Source organism: Curcuma longa, chromosome 2 (assembly GCF_044706935.1).
Source record: "Curcuma longa cultivar G26 ecotype Majalengka, Jawa Barat chromosome 2, ITB_CL_G26_1.1, whole genome shotgun sequence".
NCBI lineage: Eukaryota > Viridiplantae > Streptophyta > Magnoliopsida > Zingiberales > Zingiberaceae > Curcuma > Curcuma longa.
Genome location: NC_133862.1, coordinates 1,613,377 through 1,633,231, shown reverse-complemented (window position 1 = coordinate 1,633,231; position 19,855 = coordinate 1,613,377). Strand labels below are relative to the sequence as shown.

Genomic DNA, 19,855 nt, shown 5'->3' with positions numbered 1-19,855 from the left:
AATTTGTTGTGACAAGAAATTTTATTTTAAAGAAATCCGTTAATTTTTATTCTATAACTATTTTTTTTAATATTGAATAAAAATATTAATATATATGCAAATTCCAAATATGCCGAAAGTCTTATCATCTTTACACGATACGACAATAGACACGAACTGAGATGAGATGACTAGTTTTTACCCGAGTCAAGACTACCCCGTTGCGATCGGACCTACTCTCACCGCAAAAAGTGCGTAGGGCGGAAGAGCTCTGCTCCAGCCACCTCCTCCTAATCCTTTCCGGCGGCCGATAAGGTGCAGGAATTCCGGCGAGACGCCACGTCTAGGGTGAGTTTATGCGTGTTCTTTTCCTCTGGGTGGGTGCGTGAAGTGTGGCAGCGGCGGTGCTTGAGTTATGGCGCCGCGGAGGAAGAAGTGGACGGAGGAGGAGGAGCGTTCCCTCCTCGAAAAGTACGCCGACATGGCAGCGGATGGCTCTCTTTCCCGACTTCGCACTAGGGAGCGCCGCTTCCGCCCCATCGCGGCCCATGTCAACGCCGCTCACCACGCCGTCGACCCCGCTGCCTACCCCTTCCTGTGGTCCTGGAAGGACGCCGCCACCAAAGTCCACAACATGCGACATCAATACCTACTTGTCAAACGCAAGCTTCTCCCCCTCGACCCGCCACCATCCTCCGCCTCGCCCTCCGCTGCTGTCGACTGGGCAGGACAACAAGGGGTCTCCCACTGGCCCAATTTCCTCCTCTATCGCTCCGTTTTTGGCGACGCGCCCTTGCCATCGGCTGACCCCGATCCGGCATCCGGAGGGGCCTTCGACAACGACGCCGAACTCGGGTTAGGGCTACGATTTGACTCCGGACCTGAAGGCGGAGAGGAAGGAGCCGATCAGGAGGTCGAGGACGATGAAGCTTTCGATTTCAATGAAGTGGTACCCATCGCAGCGGAGCCGCCCCCGCCCCCGCCTTTGCCTCCGGTTACGGATTTGAGTAGAATGAAGGTGCGGAAGACAAAGAGCGCCGAGATGCGGCTACGGGAGTGGGAGCTGAGAATGGAGGAAAGGGAGGCCGAGCGAGAGAGTGCGAGGAAGGAAAGAGAGAAAGCTGCGTTGGTGGCGGAAGAGGAGAGGGAGCAGAGAAGGAGACAGGTACAGGAGCAGTGGAGGGAGGAGGAGCTGGAGTGGGAGGAGCGGATGGATGGAAGGAGGGAAGAGTGGATGAAGCGGATGGAGGGGATGCTCAAGGAGCACAGGGCCGAGATGGAGGGGATCCAAGCAAGGATCCTCCACGAGCAACAGAGTGTGATAGGGCAGCTCCTCGGAGTGCTCTCCCAATGGGCTCCGAGCCCTGTGTTCGGGGGCCTCTCAGATGGGGGTGGCAGTAGCACAGCAATGGGAAATCACCACCACCACCATCAGACACACAGCCAGCCCGTACCCTATCTCTCTCAGATGATGCAGGGACTGCACCATGTTAATGGAATCGTTCCAGGAGAACATCGGGTTGATGGGGATGGACCAGATGATAACTTCATGGTTGATGATTGACTTCTTTGATTACTCCAACAGAGGATTCTGATATCAAACATGTTATCCAGAACCAGTTCTAAAATTTGGTGGTGGAAGTTGGAAATTTTGTAAATGGCTTTGGAGGTACTTTTGTGGATGTTTTGTCTATTAGGTCTCGCCCATGGTCATTCTTTCATTTCTAAGCTGTAAGGTATGTTTTATGTATGCATTCTAGCTGCTAAATTCATATTTGTTATAGTCCATATGAACTAATCTTTATATAAGAGTTGATTGGCTTCTCAGGTGTGGTAGCTTAGTTGACACATTAATGCAATTATTGCAAGGGAAGAATACATGTGCTTTTCGTATAGCTATTACAGCAAATTTTATGCAATTCCTGTTTTTGTTCAAGATTTTAGTAATTCATGGGTAAGCTTATGTCTTGGAAAATTTCATAAATGAAAGAATCTTCATCCGTTCATGTTCGAAATGCAATGATAAGTTACTATAGTTCCACAAGTTTCACAATCTTCCAATTAATTGGCATGAGTTTCACAATCTTCCAATTAATTGGCATGGAAACTGGTTTGAAATGTAATGCTTTATCACTTAACTTAAATTATTTTTTACATCAATATTTCAAACTGGCTTTCACAGCTTGAACAAGTGGAACCCCTTTGAATGTATGGGTGGAATGCCTAGATAGTTACCATGACATTTGTGGAATATCTGGATAGTTACCCAAACATTTGTTGTTGGCCATTTGGAACATAGAGATGCCTAAGTGAATAAAAACCATTGCACCATATCTGGAATTGTAATTCATATGGAACTTATGAAATGTGTTTTCATGCTTAGTAAAGAAAGTAACATTGTAGTTTTTTTGTAAGTTAAAGATTGCATGTATTTATATGAAATAGACACCAAACAAAATTATTTTACATTGACAATCATGGTTTGATTGACACAACACCAAAATTTAACCGTCGAACCACGTAAGAACTTGGAATAAAGTTGATGAAGAGAAGAAGATAATAACCTCACCCAGAGGAAAAACCTCTCACTAAAAATCAAATTGAAAATTGTATTTATTCAAGATAATTAATTATAGGATTTTGGACTTCTTTTATATACTTTACTCTCTCATAAAGAATCAAACTGAAAATTATATTCATTCAATAATAATTAATTATAAGACCTGGGACTTCTTTTTATATACTTAACTTACAACAAATGCAGAAATAAAGCCTCTAGATAAATAAAATATGCTAATCTTAATAGGGATTATAATTTTTTAAATTATTTTAAATTAAGTTCATAAAATAATTTATGATGTGGTCAACATATTTTTATTAAAGTTGTGTGGGATACGTCTCACTCTAAAGAAAAAAAAATAAATCAAGAAGCATTATCTAGATGGTAATGATGCACTATCCGGATTAAATATTGTCCAAATGATGATAGTGCACTATTTGAATAACTATTATCCAAATGATGATGGTGCACTATTTGTATAATTATTATCCATGATGATAGTCATTATTTGGATAATATGCTCTTGGATAACTATCATCATGTTGTGGTAACTAAATTGAATTATGTATATTTGATGGAAAGACACTATATAAGGACGATCACAGGAGGTCCCTAAACCAATGCAATTTATTTAGTAGTACACTATTAGGAGAATAATATAGGGTTTAGAAGATCCTTCTTTTGTAAAATCTCAATCATTGTCCATTGTCGTTTTAGAAATTATCAATGATTGGAGGTTAGATTCCCATCTTGTTTTGCATTTATCTTCGCATATTTTATCTACATGTGCTATTAATTTATTTTATTCAGAGTAGATTGATTTTTGTTTAATTCCTTACATTTGGTATTAGATCATGTTGGCCAATTTAATATATATATATATATATATATATATATACAATGCAAATATAGTTTGTCGCATGATCTAGCTTTTTTTATTTATAAAACTTAAAAATAAAATTATGAAACTTTCATCTGGAGGAGTCAACTCTGACAACAAGTGACCACCATAGAGCCGATAGCTAACAAAAGTAACTAGAGAAATCACTATGAAACTTGTGAATTCCAGCATCATAATTTGCCTTTGTTTGCTTAGAATTTTTGTTAGTTTTTCGGCCATACTAGTGGTGGCACTCGATATGGGATGTTAGGGATGTGGTAGATGATGACATAACACTTTATTGTGGCCAGAATATTTTTTTATGAAAAGTTGGTGCTATTAATTATGCTGATTTGAATTATTTCACGTAAAATAGATTGCATATTTCATTTATGTTTTCACGAAATTATTGACATCTCAATAAATGTGAATGAATATTGAGCATAATATTTTATGCATAACAGTTTCAATGACCAAGTGATTTGAATAATATTAATTGATTAAAGAGTAGCCACAACATTGTTAATCAAGTTAAAAATATACATGAATTATTTGAATCACATATGGTTAAAATTAACATTACTTGTAATTAATTATATTTTTAATGAAATTTACCCATAGGAAATTTTATTATACTAAATATAATTAATTAGAATGGAATATTGAATTATTTTCTTGATTTAGCCATATTGATCAAGACCAACAACCAACAACCAAGCCATATTGATCAAGAATGGAATATAATTCAATAGTTTAATCATAAGATTAATTTTTGCAATGAAATCCATCCTACTAGAGATTGTTATATTAAATATAATTAATTAGTGTGCAATGTTGAATTATTTTCATAATCTACCCATATAGATTAAGAATGAAATAGAATTTAATAGTTTCATCATGAGGTTATACAAATTTATTTGAATTAAAAGTTTTTCCCACATGCAATTTTTATGTCATTGATTTATATTTGTGGTATGATTTACATTGGTAAAACATAATATTAAGTTTGTTGTTTCATTGTGGTAACATAAGTATGCATTTTGTTTGATAGTAAATTTGAGAATTTCAATCTTAAAGGTGATAACAAAAAGGTGTGGAAGGAGATTTAGGAACACTTATTTAGTATTGATCTAGTGTTTTAATTGTCTCTTGGTAATTTTCTTAGAAACTATGATTCCATTGGGATTAGGGGTTTTGTCGATTGGTATGACATTTTATGCACTTCTAAAGGCTATTGATACACAATTCAAGTTTTCAGATAAGGTATTGGCTAACACTTAAATTATGAAGTTCTCATCAATGAAACTCATTAAAATTAGCGGCGTACACAAACATATACTTGAGATCGAGAAGGGTTAGAATGGCAGTTCCTGCTCCTAGACATGTTCTCCACAATTTGAACACTCTGCCCCAACAGTATGCCTTTTAAAATCTCCTACAACACGAATAAGGATAATGACCATGTGGGTTCAGGAGAGAAGGATGGCTATGGAAGTGATGGAAATTGTGAATTTGACTATGCAATTAAAGAGGAAATCTTGGACAAGCATAAGGGAAAAAACAGAATGCATACTAAGAAAATTCAAGTGTTTCTTCAGTAAAGGAAGGGGCACATAAAGAAGGATTGCCTAAATTTTGGAAATGGCTTGAAAAGAGAGGTACTTAATTCTCATTTGTTTGTTATGATTCCAAGATGATCAGGGGTTCTATAATCCATATTACCAATTCCTTGAAGGGATTTCAAGAACCAAGGAAGCAATTGAGAAGTGAGCAACACATGTATTCTAGAAATAAGATACCTACGTGTGGATGCTATTGGAACATTCAAACCAATTTTAAGTAGTGGTTTTATTTTGAATTTAGGAAAGACATTCTATATTCTAACTTTGTTTAGAAATTTGATTTCAGCTTCAAGGCTAGTATCAGTTGGGCATTCCTTTATATTTTCAGATTCATCATTTAGTTTGTCATATAGATATGATTTTATTAGAAATACTACTGTATCTTATGTCTATTTTAGTATTAATTTACAAAATGAAACTCACTACTCTACGATGCATGTTCATGAAAATATTAGTGGTAAAAGATGTGTTATAAATAAGGATTCCTCTATGCTGTGATATCGGAGATTGGGACATATCTTCATTCAGAGAATTAAGAGATTGGTAAATGATCGAGCACTTATTACCATAGATTTTACTGATCTTGACTCTTGTGTGGGCTGACATTAAGGGTAAGCATTCCAACATGTCAAATAAAGGTGTCAATAGGAGTTCTCATATATTGGAGATCATACACTTAATGCTCTCAGATATTTGTAGTCCACATATTTCATGATTGATGATTAATCATAGTAGATGTATCCCTATCTACTTCATAATAAGTAGGAAGTGTTGGACCTTTTTAAAGCATATAAAGTAGAGAAACAATGTGGTAAGCAAATTAAGATCCTGAGATCTGATAGGAGTGAGAACTACTATGATAGATTGAGGATGAACAAACATCTGGTCTGTTTGCTAGATTTTTCAAGGAGAATGAGATTGTTGCTAATGCACTATGTTTTTTCCTCAAGACTAAAATGATGTAGCAAAAAGGAGATTTTGAGCACTATTAGATATGGTTCGAAGTATACTTAGTAACTTTAAACTTCCTAATTCATAGGAAGCTCTTAAAACCACAGTGTATATATTACACTAGGTTTAGGTTTAGGGTTTATATTTAGTTGTTTTGAGAAAAATCGATTAAATTCTGTCATAGCATTTATGATTTAAGGAACATAACACACTGTGATACATGGAAGATAATTAAAGATAAGAGGACCTAAGTCATATGACAAATTTTTAAGTTGGCGCCTTGTATTTCTACATCATATGTTTATTTTGTTTAGTTTTCTCATTTGGCTTCTCTAGATAGCATGAATGAGATAAGTTTTGAGAGCCTAAGTTATGGTCAATATCAGGTTGGTGAGTCTCTAAAGAGGTCAACTTAACATGAGATTTCTCTAAGATTGCATCGTTAAGGGGCTTATCTAAGGTCTCATTAAAGGACTCTTCTAAATTATTTTTAGAGGACTTTCCTAATATTGAGTTATCATACTTTCCTAAGATTGAGTTTTCAGGCTGCTTATTTGATCATAGCTTTTTCATTTTAGCTAAAAGTTCATGAATTATAAGTGAGGTAAGGATATCAAAAGTTGTCTTCGAGTTTAATTCCCTTAGAAGATTATTTTGCATTTACATATTTTTTGGGTAGTCATTTCTCGAAGTTTGGAGTATATCTTTTTCAATAGTTGTCTTTTCATTTCATGTTAATGTGTAATTAGTTCTTGTCTGTCTTTATCTCTAATACTTTGAATACATCACCAACAGTTTTAACTGGTCTACTAAGTGGAATTTGATAAATCGTACGTGTCCAATGGAGTCTAAATTATATTGGTCAAAATAATTTTCAATATCATCTAACTAATCAACAAATACATTAGGGTCTATTATTTCATCAAATATAGTGACATTATTCTAGCATGCCATACATAATAAATTCTTTTTTTAAAAATAATTAGATTCTTCTCTATATATGAGATGATGAGATTGTGATCTTGTGTACATCTTGTTCCTAAATTAGCAGTGCATGAGAAATAATTATTGGAGTCGTTAAGTTTGTTGTTCGCATGAATATAATTTCGTTGATTTCTTTTATATTTAAAATCTAGATATTGCACATATTTGGTGGTAGTTTTTTTATCATGTTAATTTAAATAATACATGAAAAACAATGAATGATGCAACTAAAAAAGAATGTCAATGATGATAATTTATTTTGGTCGATGATGACTAAATTAAATTAAAAATGTTACAAAGTTGTTTTATATTTTATAAATAATGTAATAATATCTAGGAAATTATTAGAATAACTAATTAAATTTAAGAAATTTAAAATTATCAACTAAATAAAGAATAGTAATTTTGTAAAAAGGAAAGGCAATTATATACCAAGATGGTGTGAGCTTTCGTCGATATTGAAGTTGTCTTGAGGTCCGACCTTGACCAATGGATGAAGATACTTGATATGAGATGATGCAATCTTTTGTCGATGTTTAAGGTGTCATGAGTTTCAAGGTTATTGATGGATGAAAATATTTGCAAATTCTATAATATGCCTTTTTGCTAAACCTCCTTTTGTTGACAATTTTTTCTGTCTGTTTTTTTTTCTTTTTTTCTTCTTTTTCTTGTCTTGATAATGCCTGTCTGGTCGTTCTCTCTATTTTTTCTTTTGCTTTGCTGCAATAGAAACTTTTTTTCTTCTTTTTAATCTCTTCTTTCCCTCGTTTCAATCTCTTGTTTTTTGCCTTTGTTCAAACAAAATTTTAAAGCCCCAAATATAAAATTATAATACTTTCTAGACAAAACGTAAAAACCAAAGCGAGGAGATGATAGCGTAGTTGTGCTATTGATGTTGCTATTAGGCATCTAATCAAGGAGGCAACTTGGAAGTACCAAGTGATGAAGAGTTACTTGATGGGGTGCCGTTGGAAGGGGAGCTATAAGGTGGAAGGGGAAGCTAGTGGAGGCGGTAAAGATCTTCATGGTGACAACATCAAGGCTCGTAGTAACCATGTGGTGGGATTAATAACACGGGTGGAAAGCAAACTTGTAGAACTAATAACAGTATGTTTGTTTTTTCCCCACTTTTTCTCATTTTATTCTAGCCCTATTTTTTAAAAGTTTTTTTCTTTCCTTTTTTGCCTTTCTTCAGTCTTTTTGTTGTTTTTTACTTGCTTTTCTTTTTTTCTCCTTTGTTTTTCTTTTCTTTTTCTTTTTGAATTTTATCACTATTGTTATAGTAATAATAAAGATTTTTTTGGGGGCGGTGGTGAGGTTGATGATGCACAAAGATGATGAGAGGAAGTGGAAGTCTAGTTAGAACTTCATTAAACAATTACTGTGGGAGGAGACATGGATGAGGGTGTCATTGAAACTGTAGAACGATGGAGAATAGAAGGTAATTAGTATCGAGATTTAACCATTAAGTTTCAATTCTGATGTTGATCGATGCAACACCAAGTTGTGGATATGGCTTGCCTTTCTAGGCTCAAGGAGAGGTGGCCTGGGGGAGGAAAGAATCCCACGGATCTCAGGTCGGCGAGCTCCACTTCTTTTCTTTCTTTGAATCATCTCCCCTGGGTCGCATAGCTCCGGACCTTTCACTCAGCCCAGTAGAGCCACTACTTGAACTATCATTTATCATTATATAGGAGTGGTGATTGGCCTGCCCTAACACGAATAGGAGTGGTGATTGGCCAGCCCTAACGAATAATCAACTTCAGAACCTGCCCTAACGAATCAACTGAGGCAAGCGAATGCTAGCTGATTGAACGAAGAGAGAAGACCTACGAGAGCACGGGCTAGAGAGAGATTCAGTGGTAGGTCCCTGGCATTCCATTTATCCTCTTGGCCCTAACTATATAAGCGAGCTATTCCAGTATTATAGTAAGGGCTCCCTAACTTGAAATCGAGCCTATCCTTATATTATCACTCGGCCCTAAATTACGGCGAGCGCCAGGCCCCTTGAATTCACGACTACGGTATGCAATGCCCCGCTAACAAGAGTCTCATATCTGAATGGACTTGCGTCGGCTTGGCACACTGCCCTTACTATAATACTGGGCCTTTCTCAGCACAAAGTGCGTTTCTTGGTCTATTCGACCGCATAATTTACTTTTATATTGGGCGTAAGGGGAGGGTGAGAAAAGGGAGCGCTCTACCGGGTTTAGCTTTCTTTGTCGAGATTGGCTTGCGCTACGCCCCTCTGCACTATAAATTGAATAAGAGTGCAATGTAAGGAAAAAAGAAGAGAGAGGGAAGGCGATGGCAGGGAGGCGTGGTGGACGAAGGGTTCCTACTAACTAAGTCAATGATCTTCCGTATATTGCATCAAACTGGAAAATTCCACCGGAGATGCAGAGCTGTCGTGAGTAACGGAGTAGCTAAGAGGTACCAAATCATTGCTTTCGTTAAGATTTACTTTTATATTAGGGACCCTCACTTTCTTTTCTCAATGGAATGGTCCGGGCAATCGCTTCCTTCTAGTCGTACTTATCCCGTGCTATTTGAGTGATCTTTCGGGGTTTGAGTTTGGTGGCAGGGCGAGCGAGCTTTTAGGTGACTTTCCATATCCATAAACTCGAAATCGTTAGCCAGTTCCATTCTTTGGAGAGTGCGAAGGAGCGAGCTGAAGTGAATAAAGGAATGAGGAAACCCTCCTTTATTAGGGAAAGCGGAATCCAATACCTGTACCACTTTCCGGAAGTCTCCACAAATTCTTATATGTCGGCCTCTCCGCTCGGAGAATGACTCCCTTGGTCGTCCCTCATATCATGGATTCTCCCTATCCCACTTCATTCACTCTTGAGCTTGTCAAAGCAAATCATATCGATTGAAATAGGCATAACACATCGCCCATATCTTAGGCAGATGAGGCAAGGGTCACGTATCGTGTGCGCCGAAGAAGGAGTTGGTGGCTAGTCCCCGCCCGAAAGGGATGCTCGCTAAAGTGCTCTTGTCGATGTCTGAAGATCGACGCTTTGTCCATGCAGAAATGGCGAATGAATCTGTTCAACAATTTATTTAGATTGATTTTAGGCCAGTAGCGAGAGTGCTTTTTATTGAGCAGTTGAGAGGGTCAAAAGAAGTTGATTAGGATCGAGGTGAGCCGCGTATCCGATCTCGTAAGAGTTCTCGGTCGGAATTTATATTTATTTGAGGAAATGCGCGAGTGCCAGTGGATAACCAATAGGAAGGGCTAGGAGAGAGTGGGAATGCCTTTGTGCTTTTATTGATTATTAGTAGGGCAGACTCCAGAGCAAATTATAGTAAGGGCCATACTATAATATAAGTTGTTCTTTTCTTCTATTATAGTATGCCCTTAACTAACCAAGATGAAAGCTTTCATGGAATCAACCTTTATAAGCTTCTACTTGGGTCTAGATGATGCAAATCAATCGATACACCTCTAGTCGATTACTCCACTTGCCATGTCATTTGACTGTTTTACTCTACTTTTTTCAATTGAGTCATTTTAGATCAACATTAGTCGATTGCAAACTTTTCTTCAATGGCTCATTCTAGCTTAACATCAGTCGATTGGTGCAGTCGATTGACCTTCATAGTTGACTTTCATAGTCGATCGTAAAATTTTCTATTCAGTTTCATTTTAGCGTGAGTCGACTACCCTAGTCGACTACTAATGCGTCAATCGACTACCTCAATCGACTACAAAACCTTCTATTTGTTTTCAACACATTCTATCATCTTGTATTGGAATTATTGTACATATAGTCGATTGATACTATCATCCAGTTGACCGATACTGTTCATAATGGATTTAATGCTGAAAACATTATTCCTAGCCAATTTTTGACCTAAACTAGACTTTTTCGTGCTTGATTCCAGTGATTGCAATCACTGGCCAAGTCAATTGATAATTGTATCTTGACTAATACTCAAATTTCAGCCTATCTTAGACCAATCAATTGATAATTGTATTAGTTGACTGATACTCAAATTCGTCAAGATCTTCTCATGTCGAGATCTCATGTCTTCAGGACTTCCTCTTATGCCTTGTACCAGTTGACCTCGATTTCAACCTTATCTAGCATACAGTTGATCTCACCTACTAGGACTTCCCTTAGAGACTTCTCGTTTCTTGGACTTCACCTCGCCACCGATCTACTAGGATTTCCTCTTGCTTATAGCCTTATTGCTAAGACTTCCACTACCTAAAGTGCATTCTTCCAAGACTTTCGCATTGCGTGACATTCGGTTAATCTTGACTTATCGAGACTTCATTATTTGGTTAACATTTGATCCTTTTTGACATCTGGTCCTTTTTGACTTGTTAGGACTTCGCCCGTCTGCCTAGCATCCAATTCTTGTGGACTCACTAGGACTTTATCAAGTATTCAGTCCTCACTTATCTATCTTGACTTTCTCTGCCTAACATCTTATTATCGGCCTATTCGGGCTTTCTATCATTTTGCTATACATCTATTCCTTTCGACTGGTTAGGACTTTTTTTGCTAACGCATGTTGGACTTCTTATATGCTAGGCTTTTAATTTATCTTGAACTATCTAGACTTCCATTGCCAATACTTGTTGGCCTTGCAAATGTTGAGTGTCGATTTCCCATCAACTAAGTGCCCGGTTAATTTTGACCCACTTGAATTTCTCATCTTCTAACTCTCTTGTTGGACTTTTACTATTGCTTGCCTATGCTGGTATTTCACATCTACTAACACCCTTGTTGGACTTTTCCGATTGTCAACTGTTTGGTCAACCTCAATCCACTTGATCTTCTTCCACAGTCAAGTATCTCAATCTAACTATGGGATTGCACCAAGAAGCTCCCCCAATCTAACCGTTGCACTAACATATAATAATCTCTTGAAGGTAACTCTCTCACAAAGAATCAAATTGAAAATTCTATCTCTTCAAAGATAATCAATTAGAGGACTCTGAACTTCTTTTATAAATTCAATTTGACAATAAATGTGAAAAGAAATATTTTAAATAAAGTAAATACATTAGTATTAATAGGATTATAATCAAATTTAGATTTTACCTTCAATTTATATTCTTCAATTATTTCCTTTTTGTATTATTTGATTTTGTTTGCATTATTGATATTAAAAGATGAGCTTAAATTTTATCTCTTATCCAAGATTCAAAATTGGTGGTTGAAAATGACGTCTTCTAATGAAAATTTTGCATGGGCCTTTAAATAATGGTATCCTTCAACTTGATGAATGAGTTCACAGAGGTGATTGTTTATACATTTGGGTTGTATCCAACTAATGGCTTTATTTTAGATTTTTGGTACCTTTGAACCATCTTTCTGATATTCTTTTCTTAGATTTTTAGTATGCAATAACCATCTTTCTGATACATGTTCTCTTCTAATTTTAAAATAATTTGCTTTTACAGAACAAATTTATATCACAAACACATACTCACAAAGTGCTGGTTTACATAGGTGAGTCGTATATTCCTGATTAGAATTTTACTAAGTCAATTCTAAGATAAATTGCTTTTTTTTTTTTTGGCTAAAGGAATTAGAGGATTCTTTGAGTATTTGACTCATGGTTTGTGAGTGTGATTCTTGTACAAAAGAATCAAAGGAGACTGTTGTTTGATTAGAGTTCTAGTTGAAGATGAAATTGGTGCTCGTTTGGCTTTGTGAACCTTATTAGCTTGAAAACTTAAGTAATTCAGTTCCATTCTAGTACTGTGAATTTAATCAGTGTATGCACTTGTTGTAAAAAGACTAGGTCAGTGGATTGGATATGTTAATACTACTTACAGTTAATGAATCTTTCATGCTGCTTCTGTCCTGTCGAAAGGGTTAAATGCCTAGTACATCATGGTGAGGTGGGTATGCATACTTCTATACAGCTTTACCCAGTTGTAGATCACAGTCATCATGCTTCTAACACATGTTGGAGTTGAGGCAAGCGAGAAGCTGATTGAAGAGCACCTAGAGACAATTTTGAGCTGTTGTTTGCTATGGAAAATTTTGCAGGATTGGCTTTTTTGCTATGAATTCATCGAGTTATTCATTGCTTTTTTGTTATGAATAATATGCCATGTTCTTTCCAATTCAAAAAAGAAAAGAGGGGCGTTAATCTTTGATGCGGTGAAGGCCTATGCTACAGTAATAAAGGAAGTCACTAACATTATGAAGTCACTTAGTTGAACTACAAAGAAAGGGAACTTAAGGTTACAAAGGTCAGCTGGTTAAGCGGCACAAGCTTCAGTAAGCATTCAAAGCAAAAAAGATAACATTATGCTACAAATAACCTGATGCATCTTTCCTTTCTCTCAGCTAGCTGAACAATTTCACATCATGTGACATTTCAAATATATCAGGCACAATTGATTAGGTTCTCTGTATGTCTGGTCTACTTATGCTACTTTGATGATCTCCTGAAACAGAATACTTTTAAATATGGATTAGGGACAAGCATCTCTTCATGCTGGCACTGAATTTGGTTCTGAAAATTTATTCCTTCCAGTTTGCTCATTACTTTTACCTTTTCGAGCGACATTTTTTCTCATTTTATATCAACTTGGTTTCATCCGCAATTGGCATGCAATTATATATACTCGAACATTTCTTTCTCTGTTCTTGTCTTTGGGTGTGATGGTTCTTTATCCTGGCATTAGACTAGCCATTTGTTATTAAGTTTTTAATTGCGACTCAGGTGCAGTTGTATTTTGGATATTGTCTTTCATTATTCTTTTCCATTGCCCAAAAATAAAAAATTCCTTCGTAGGCTCTTGTTGCATTAAACAACTAGCAATGACATACAGTTTGTATGAAGGGATTGAAATGAACTGACCTCTGCTTTCATTTGATTTTTTTTGACCATATTAAGTAATGTGGAGACATTTGTTATATTCTGCTAGTGTAAGAAAGCAACTGAAGTATGCCTGTTGAATCTTCGCTACTGACTATCATACATTTGTAGCTTCTAAAATCAATGTTTTTTTTACTGATTAGAAGATGATTGCTCTAGTTCATTTCTTTATTTCGTTTCTGTTTATATATATATATATATATATATATATACTTGGCCTTCACATGCCCATGATAGGTGTGAGCCAAGGTGTGGTTGTGGAACTGGGATGTCGAGGAAGACATAATTCAAGTGATATCTGATAGCAATGAATGCATCAGGCCATTAGTGATACCTCTGGTCGTTTTCAATGATAAGGTTTGTAATCCTTACCAAAGCCATGACTACTATTCCTGTGTGATGTTGCCTTCACTCTCTGAATGAACTAAATCTTCCTTTTAGTTATCAAGATTTGGGTCTTGTTTTTGTACCAAAGAACACTTCGGAATGCCGATTCAACAATGATGCAAACGTATAAAATATTGTCTTTCTTGATGATGCCTGAGCTCATTTTTGCTGGGTAGTTTGTTTCCCATTTACTTACTGATATTATTTTGTTTGACGTGAGGATTCCTTTCAAATATGGAATACTTACTGATATTGACACATTTTATGTGCTCCCTTTTTGTTATTTTGTTAGAAATATTCTTATTTTTATCTCACTAATTTGGATGAACACCTAATTACTCTGTAGGTTTCTGACTCAAACTAAAGTTAGGATTGACAATTTCCTCAAAATCTGACAGAGGATTCAAATATGAAGGTGAATATAATAGAATCCTATCTATATCCGATTTGAATGCAATATATATATGGCTATGGTATGAATATTAGATCCTTCGACGGATATAGAGATAGATGAAGATAAAAGTTGAATATATAATAAATGAGGATGAAAATGAATGATATAAAATTTGATTTAAATTTGACCCATTGTCTTTCCTAACCAAAGCTATATGATTTTAATAACGTCCTGTCAACATTTGGTGCATTTTATAACTTTTAAATGTGAACTTTTAACAATTACAAAATAAATAGATTTAAAATTGTTGAGAAAAATATAAGAAACATGATAAGTATTTTGACTAATAATTATATTTTTCTAATACAAATAATTATTGTATATTCGATTAAAATTAGTTTTTTAGTATTTTCTTAGATCAGCTCTATACTCTTTTAAAATCTAAATTAAATATGCTTTACCACATCTAGTATTTGGACTGATCTCTTAATTTATAAATATATTATGATGAATTATTAAAAGTTAAATTTGGGCTTATATAATTAAAATTAGAACAAACTTATGGAATGGGAGGCTAAAATGACATGTTCAACATTGGTGGGAGGCTGAAACGGCACATTTGAATGGTATCAATTGATATCCATTAGTATTTTAAACTGTGTACTCATCCAATGGAACAACCTCTCTAAAAGAACTTGTTTTTTTTGGTGATGATTAACTATTTGAAAGTCGAAATGACACTCAAATAATGTCCAGCATATAATTTAATTTCGTAGTTGCTATCTTGTGGTTAGACCTAAAGTTAATAATTAGCCACTAATCTAAGAGTAAAATGTCATCCAATCTATTATTACTTGAATACAAATATTTTTTTCTCTGGCACTAATATTTGGTTGATTTGATAGTGAATTGACATGTTCGAATCAACTATCTAACCAATTGGACCATAGGTGGTCCCACATTTAGATGCCTTACCTCCAAGGTTGTCAAACTCGCGATTCCAGTGTCGACTCGGTTAGGGGTGCATAAACTCGTATCGTAAACTTGTACGAGTTTGCAGATGATCCAAAAAAGAGTTATAAAATGTCAAATAATATATATTTGATCATAACTTCATAAGAACAATCACTATTTCACATATCTAATAAAAAAGCATAAACATAGTTATCAACAATATGTTTTCACATATAAAAAAAGACTAAACATGAAAATTTAACATGAAAAGATATGAAATTTTCAAAATTTATGTTTCAACATCAAGTTATAAAATGACAAATTTAAAATTTTATACAAAAATAGTCCAATAGATACACCAAATAAGCTTCCATTGTCCAAATTTGATAAAAGGAAACATCAAACAAAGATTTCCTTTGTTTATCGAGTTTACCGAGTTTGACCGAGTTGACTCGCGAGTTTACCGAGTTGACTCATGAGTTTACGAATTTACAAGGGGGGCCCGATTTTAAGCTGATTCAACACGAAATTGAAATAATAGTTCGTAAACTCGTAAACTCGCCGAGTTGACTCGCGATTTTGACAACCTTGCTTACCTCCATTGTAAACCTACACAAAGGTTCATCACTAAGCTAGTCAATAAAATATGACTTAAGACAAACAGTTACTCCAAAACAAAAAGCCATAAGATTATATTCACTTACCTAATCTCTCATAGCTCTCATGCCACTAAGTTTTTAGATCCCTAGATCTAGATCATCAAGCATTGAGTGCATCAAACTTCTCAAACTTGCCACATACAACTTGAGCAATCCATCAAATCCACTTATGCTCTAAAGTCCTTTGAACTTATCCAAAGATCCACCACTTATTTTAAGCTATTGAGCTATTGAACAAGAAGAAACTAGACGACCAAAAACTCAAAGATCTCCCTCGACCTGAATTCCTCTCAATATGAGATGATATCTCCAAGTTGAGCTATTTTTTAGGTGACCCTTCATTTCTAGATGGAAAGAGAGTTTTACAAACTTAAACCTCTACATTTTCTTCAATTGCTATACATCAAAATAAACAATAGGTGATAAACAAATACATGCAAGCAAAATCACAATAATTGTTAGGACCATTAAGTTAGATGGTTGAATGACTAGGATGACTAGGGGGAGCTAGGGAGATTGTTGGATCGAGAGACGCTAAAAGGGGAGTGAAGAGCTTAATCAAAGTTATTTAAAAAACTTTATCAGAGTTGTCAAAATATAATAGAAAAATATTCTTAAATACTTTTGAAGAATTGTAAGAATTATAGTAGGAGTGAGGATCCTTCTACCTTCATCTTGAGCTCCATCAAGCCTTCATTGTGAATCTTTTTCATGGGCATATTCGGTGACCTTTGTCCAAACCTTCAATGTGAGCTTCACCATGTTGCATGAAAGGATTAAGTCCCTATTAGGGGATTAATCTCCATTTGGTGGGTTTATATTTGAATTAACACTAACAGTAATTGTCATTAAGGTATTAAACCTCATTAAATGATCTAATGCTTCTAGTATGAAGGAGAGTTTATATAAATGGATGTGGATTCAATGTGTAGATCCAATAACCTGGTTTGTTAATATTAATGAGTTGTTAACGGATTATGGGATTTATGATGGATGATCCATGTAGGATGAGTTTGGTATAAGAAGAGAAGAGTTCATTCAATTTGGATATCTTGACTTTGGTCTTCTTCTTCTTTCTTAGACTCTTCCCTATTAAGACCAAGATAAAGATTACCACCCAATCCCTACAGAAGACTTCTATTGCATTGTAGGAACTCTGGCGACAAGTAAGAATCAATGGCTCTTGCATTGATTGAGGTTAGCCTTCTCTTACCATTGGCATTCAATTGCAATTGTGCCTTATTGTTGATGATAGCTAGATCTTGTTTAGATGCACCATTGATTGAGTTATGATACAATTTGGTACATATACATCAATTTCACATTCAATTCCATTTGGATGAGAGAAACTGATGTATATCAATTGAATGTAGCATGGATATGTTAGGATTTAACCTATAGATCGAGTTTTTTGCATTATCCATGAAGAATGCGATTAACGATGCAAATTTAGGTTTTTCTGATCTAAAAATCACGTTCAGAAATCAAGTTTTTAGTTATCAATTGATTAGTGAAAGTCACCAATCGATTGTTGGGCGTAAAATTGCAAATAATAGGGGTTGAAATCGATTAGGTTGATCGATTGATTGTCACCAATCAATTGCCATTAGGACTAATTGATTGATGAACTTGATTTCACGCACAGAACTATTTGAAATCGATTGGTTGTCACCAATCAATTATCATGAGGATTAATCAATTACTGAACCTATGTTTGAATACAGTAGGGTTCTAAATCGACTGCGTTAATCGATTTATGTTCACCAATCGATTGACATAAGGAGCCAATAAACTATTGAGTTTAGGGTCAGATATAGTAGGGTCTAGAATCGATTGAGATGATCAATTGGTTCACACCAATCAATCGTCAATGAGGAGCTAATTTTATCGGATTATCCACAGAAGATTTCTGATTGGTGGGATTGATTGGTATTCACCAATTGATTGCTATGATTGATTAGGGTGGATGAATTCGCAAATAGTAGCCTTCTAAATCGATTAAGGAACTCAATTATTATTGACTAATTGATTGTCATATATATCTTAGAAATGATACATAAGGCGTATCAATCGGTTGCTAATTGTTGACAATCAATTGAGTCAATCGATTGGTAGATGACACCAATAGATTGATAACTGATACACTACAAAAAAACAGGTATTTTGCGACGAAATTTTGGGACGAATTAATTTCGTCGCCAATCAGCAACGAATTTTGCGACAAATCCATATTTCGTCGCTAATCTGCAACAGATTTGGCGACGAAATACACATTAGTCGCTAATTTAGCAACTAAAAATATTCATTGCAAAGTTCGTTGCAAAAACATAATTCGTTGCTAAATTTGTCGTAAATTGGCAACGAAATATCCTTTCGTCGCCAAATTGGCATCGAATCTAATTTTCGTCGCCAAATTGGCGACGAATATAGTATTTGTCGCCAATTTGGCGACGAACAATAGGATTCGTTGCCAAATTCGCGACATATTTAGCAACGATCTATGTTTTATCGAAAAAAAAATTACAGTTTTAATTATCGCACGGTAGGTTAGCGACAAACAATAAATTCGTCGCCAATTTGGCGACGAAAATGCATATTCGTCGCCAATTTGGCGACGAATTTCAATATTCGTCGCCAATTGGCGACGAATATGCATTTTCGTCGCCAAAATGGCGACGAATTTCGCGACGAATTTGTTATTGTCGCCAAAAACCCAAAAACCGAGAAAATATTTCCTTATCCTGCCCAACTTTGGCAACGAATCACATGTTCGTCGCCAATTTGGCGACGAATATAAGCGTTCGTCGCCAAATTGGCGACGAATATTCGTCGCCAAATTGGCGACGAATATTCAAATTCGTCGCCAATTTGGTGACGAATTTGGCGACGAACTTGTTTTTGTTGCCGAAAACCCTAAAACCGGGGAAAAATTTCTTTATCCCGCCCAACTTTGGCGACGAATCACATGTTCGTCGCCAATTTGGCGACGAATATAAGCGTTCGTCGCCAAATTAGCGACGAATTTGGCGACGACAATGTTTTTGTTGCAAAAAAACCCTAAAACCGAATTATTATTTGATTATTCCACTGCATGTTGGCGATGAATCGTGTTTTCGTCGCCAATTTGGCGACGAACTCTTATATTCGTCGCCAATTTGGCGACGAAAGTAGGATTCGTCGCCAAATTAGGGACGAATTTGGCGACGAATCTAAATTCGTCGCCAAATACTTACGTTTTATTCCCTTCTTGCCGAACTTTTTTTCTTCTCCTCACGCGAACGCACCGACGCTCCTCTCGCCGCCGCTCGCAGCGCTTCTCCTTCTCTCCCTCTTCCCCTTGCCGGAGTCTCTCCCTCGCCGGAGCTCTTCCTCGCCGGCTATCTCCCTCACCGAAGCTCTCCGTCGCCGCCGGATCTCCCTCTTTTCGCCGGATCTCACTCATTTCGCCGGATCTCGCTCATTTCGCCGGATCTATCCCTCGCCGAAGTTTTCCCTCGCCGGATCTCTCTCATTAGTCGCCGAGATCTCTCCGAAAGCTTGTGGTAACCTTCCTCCTTCATTTTTCCTCTTTTCTTCCGAGTTTTAGCCGCTGACGCCGTTGGAGGGACATCGGCGGACGTCGGGCGGCGC

The 19,855-nt window shown here is 36.2% G+C and overlaps 1 protein-coding gene across 2 annotated transcripts; it reads left to right on the top strand.

Annotated features, from left to right (window-relative positions):
* Window positions 1-228: 228 nt before the first annotated feature.
* LOC141822080 (uncharacterized) lies at window positions 229-14,151 on the top strand. Of its 2 annotated transcripts, none has more exons than XM_074709503.1 (2): window positions 229-1,715; window positions 14,069-14,151. In XM_074709503.1, the coding sequence occupies exon 1, from the start codon at window positions 395-397 to the stop codon at window positions 1,541-1,543; it is 1,149 nt and encodes a 382-aa protein (XP_074565604.1). In that variant the 5' UTR covers window positions 229-394; the 3' UTR covers window positions 1,544-1,715; window positions 14,069-14,151. The 2 variants fall into 2 exon arrangements, with proteins under 2 accessions (XP_074565604.1, XP_074565605.1); XM_074709504.1 differs by lacking the exon at window positions 14,069-14,151 and adding an exon at window positions 1,808-1,915.
* Window positions 14,152-19,855: the final 5,704 nt, after the last annotated feature.

Excerpts from the sequence above, each read along its gene's own strand:
- LOC141822080 (XM_074709503.1), top strand. The coding sequence starts at position 395 with ATGGCGCCGCGGAGGAAGAAGTGGACGGAGGAGGAGGAGCGTTCCCTC.